Below are 4,319 nucleotides of genomic sequence, written 5' to 3' on the forward strand. Positions count from 1 at the left end.
GAGACAATGCAAGGCTATCTAGAGGTAAATAATTTCATTTTGAGAGTCTTCACCTGATCTCCTAATCAGTATGTTAATCTCCCAATGGAGATTAGCTTGGTGGTTACTTCAGGCAGGCAGGGTGTGGACGGAGAATGTATGTTGTCTTTTGGGCCATGGCTGAGTGCTATATTTTGCCCCTCATCTGTAGTGTCATTCACTTGGACCCTGGTGCCACTTTCTAAACCATACTCCTCCACCTCCCCCTTCCACCAGGATGTTCTGATTCACCAGGGGCCCAGGGCAGTGTCAATGGCTGTCTATTGACTGAGACTCTGAACAGTGAGCCCCCAAATAAACCTGTCCTCCTCTGATTATTCTTGCCAGGTCTTTTGGTAACAGCAGTGAAAAAGGGGACAAAAACTACTTCTGACTTTATTAGGGTGAAAGCTGGTCAAGCTTGAGGGAAGCCATGGTTGGAGGAAACCTGAGAGAGAAGCCTGGGCTGGGGTGAGTGGGGCAGTTGGACCTGTGGACATGGCCCATAGGAAGGGGGCTCAGGACCTGAGTTATTTGAATAAGGTTTGAGGCTCAGACTGGACAATACTCATGGAAGAGTTAAACCTTTCACATTTTCTTTCTTTCTTTCTTTCTTTCTTTCTTTCTTTCTTTCTTTCTTTCTTTCTTTCTTTCTTTCTTTCTTTCTTTCTTCCCCCCTCCTCCCCTCCTGCTCTTCCTCCTCCTGCTCCTCTTCCTCCTCCTCCTTCTTCTTCTTCTTGTTGGGGGAGGGAGAGAAAATAGTAGTTGGGGCCCAGAGCTTCAGAGCTTCACTTCAGGTCACGGATGTCAGAATGCTTTCCTCTGCTCCCACAGTGACGCCCATGGCAGAAGGGCATGGATGAGAAAAGCTTTTCACCTCCTGGTGCCTAGGAAGCAGAGTGAGAAATGGAGGTGCCGGGGGGACAGGACAGACTCTTCAAGAACCTGTCCCCAGTGCCCTTTCTCCAGGAATGTCCAGCATGCCTGGTCACCACCCAGTGAGTCCATTGAATTATAAATCCACTAAATGGATTAATTACAGTTTTCATGCCCTCATCCTTCCACCTCTGAATGTCCCTGCAGTAACAGGAGCTTTCAGGTGACACCTCATAAGCCACACAATAGCATTCTGCACCTGGACCCCTGAAACTCAAGGTGTGACTCAACAGGCAAAATGCATGAAGTGCACCTGAAGAGTTCCCATAGTCTTAACAATTCCAGCTGGTCCAAAAATCCAAGCCAAACTCTTATAAGCCCAGTGCTGTGCAAAGAAGAAAAAGACAAGAAAAGAAAAAAAAAAAAGAAAGAAAAGTTTGGCCAATTTAGGTTTTTTTGTTTGTTTGTTTGTTTTGACAACAGGGATTGGACCCAGTGGCACTTAACCATTGAGCCACATCCCCACTGGTTTTATTTTATTTTTTATTTATAATTTTGAGACAGTATCTTGCTAAGTTGCTAGATTTTCACTAGGTTGCTGAGGCGGGTGTTGATCTTGCAGTCCTCCTGCCACAGGCTCCCAAGTTGCTGGACTTCAGAGGTGCAACACCACAGCCTGTCCATTATTTTCTGAATAGCATCATTGATATGGATCTGATTAAATATGCTTTTTATCTTTGTTCCCTTAGTCACTAAGACATTCTTCCCACCATCCTGAAGAACTGGGAACCCAGAGTCTGTCCATCTTGAAGCTCTAAGTACACTGTGGTTGGGAGCAATGTGAATCTGGTCTGCAGGTCTCTAAAGCTTTAACCCTGGCCTTAAGGGCCTGCAATTCCTCCTAGCTGAGTGAGGAGCATCTTAATCCTGTCACCCTGATGCCCATCAAGGACAAGACCAATCTTCAGGGACCTAGTCCTCATTCCTATTCCTTCACTACAAGGACCCTCTTTCAAGTGCAGTTCCCCAGCAAGGCATTTGCTCAGACCCACACACCTCATCTGAGTGTCATTTTGCCCCTCATCTGTAGTGTCATTTGCATTTAATAATGTTCATTTAATATACACACATTTAATAATGTCACAAGAGAATTTTCTGGAAGGCTGAGAACTTGTGAAGTGTTTTCTCCCCTTACCTGGGAGGCAGAGCAGCAGGAGCCCCAGGAGCTGAGCAGGGGACCTCATGGCCATGCTGTGTCCTGCTTCTACCTGGATGTGTTAGAAGTACTAGTTTTCACCAATTACCCACTGAGTGCTCTCTCTGAACCTTTCCTGGGTGCCCATGGCCCTAGGGACATGGAGTCTGCTAGAACAATGGGCAATAGGAGGAGATGATGTGGTTCTTCACTGGAAAGTGTGAGTCTCACAGGGGGTGGTGAAGTGGTAACAGCAATAACCCCAGGTCAGTCTGGGCTCATGATTTCCAGGAACAACATGGAGGGCTGTATGACATCCCTCCTGTGCACTGATGCACACTTGTGGCCATGTTTGGAGATGCTGTCTGAGATTTTTTCTGTTGGCAGTGTCATTTTAGAGTAATACACACTTTCTTGCACATGTGAAACACATTTTGCTATTGTGCTTGTTTAGACAAAACAATCACAAGTGATTTTCAGACACTCGGCAGGATTATGGTTATATTAGAAATGATATATAGTTTCCTTTAAAATGTTAGCTGTCCAGGGGTTGGGATCCCGGGAACTCAGAAGCCTAAGGATATTAGGATTCTCAACACTCTAGGTAGCAATGCAGGGGCCATAAAGTCACGATGCTTGAGGTCCAAACAAGTCAGTTTCTCTTTGGTTGAGGGACACATTTGTTGACCTCTTCCATCATGATCTGTGATGTGTTGATTGGAAATTGTGAGATGTCATCAATTTAATTAAAAGAACTAGAAGATGGAGTGGGAAGATGAGGGAAGTCATCAGTTAACAGCTACTGGACAAAAACAGCAAAAGTATCTTCCACATTCTTCAATCTTTGCTTAAACCATGAACAAAATCCTAGGTGAACATCACCTGCCCACTGTGTCTGACTCACCAGGACTTCTGAATGTCAACCCCACACAACACATAACCAACAAAATAAATTCTCCTAAGGGCCACCCTTCCCCAGAATTCTCCCTCCTGTGTAGCATCACCCCCTTTTGTTCATAGTACATGTGATTGGAGGGTCAAAAATTCATGCTTTCTTTCCACACATTACCTTAACATCAACAGCATGGGCACTGGACATGTTTTCTGCTGCAATCAATCCTTGCCACTGGTCACTGCAGAAGCTTCTCCCCAGACCTGGTGCTGCTCAGAGAAGCAACTGATAAGCCTCAATGGCCCCCTTCAACAAAACCACCCAAGGACCTACAAAGCTTGGCTGCCTCTGAGCAGTGCCCTCAGCAAGTGAGGCAGCAGGAGGAGCAGCTGTGGCAGCCCAGCCTCACACTTCTGCTCCCTGGGAGGTTTTTGTCATGGCCTGTGTCACTGTGGGTGGGGAACTGTAATACTGCTGACAGTAATAAGTGGCAACATCTTCATTCTCCAGGCTGCTGATGGTGAGAGTGAAATCTGTCCCATATCCACTGCCACTGAACCTCGAGGGGACCCCAGATTGCAAATTGCTTGCAGCATAGATGAGTAGCTTAGGAGCTTGCTCTTGTTTCTTCTGATACCAGGCAACATAGTTGTAAACATTCTCACTTGCCTGGCAAGTGATGGTGACGCTGTCTCCTTGAGATGCAGTCAGAGAGGATGGAGACTGGGTCATCTGGATGTCACATCTTATACCTGACATTGGAAACAAACACAAATATACACACATTTAATAATGTCACAAGAGAATTTTCTGGAAGGCTGAGAACTTGTGCAATGTTTTCTCCCCTTACCTGGGAGGCAGAGCAGCAGGAGCCCCAGGAGCTGAGCAGGGGCCCTCATGGCCATGCTGTGTCCTCACAGGGACTGACTCCTGCACAGGGTGTAAGCAGCCTCTTAAGAAGTCCTCAGGGCAGTGAGCTGTGCTGTGGGCACATGCAAATCAGCAGGGCTGGGCAGGCTGAGCAGCCATGAGCTGAGTTGCAGGGCTGGCTTTTCTCAGTCCCTCAACACTGGCCAAGTGTCCCCATGTGTTCCAGGTCAGACCAGGGTAGCTCAGATTTGCCTCTTAGAGAATCTTTTTCTCTCTGATAATATTTTGTTACTAAGGATATTTTCAGGACAATTGTCCAATTTTGAAGAAGACTTAACATTTGGACTGAGCAAAGTATTTCATACCTAATATGAGGATTATGTAGGAGAAAGTTCTTGTAGAGAATATGTAGTGAAGTGTTACAGAGGAGAACTTCAGGCCATTAATATGCTCTTGCATGTTCCTGAT

General features: G+C 46.1%; 1 gene segment (V, D, J or C); it reads right to left on the reverse strand.

Annotated features, from left to right (window-relative positions):
- Nucleotides 1-806: 806 nt before the first annotated feature.
- On the reverse strand, nt 807-3,961 carry LOC124109653 (immunoglobulin kappa variable 1-27-like). The segment is given in 3 exon segments: nt 807-905; nt 3,423-3,733; nt 3,832-3,961. Coding segments are annotated over 3 exon segments (465 nt in total).
- Nucleotides 3,962-4,319: the final 358 nt, after the last annotated feature.

The sequence above is a fragment of the Marmota monax genome, unplaced genomic scaffold (assembly GCF_021218885.2).
Source record: "Marmota monax isolate L192 unplaced genomic scaffold, Marmota_monax_Labrador192_F-V1.1 WCK01_AAM20220418_F8-fsc00262, whole genome shotgun sequence".
In the NCBI taxonomy this organism is placed as follows: Eukaryota; Metazoa; Chordata; class Mammalia; order Rodentia; family Sciuridae; genus Marmota; species Marmota monax.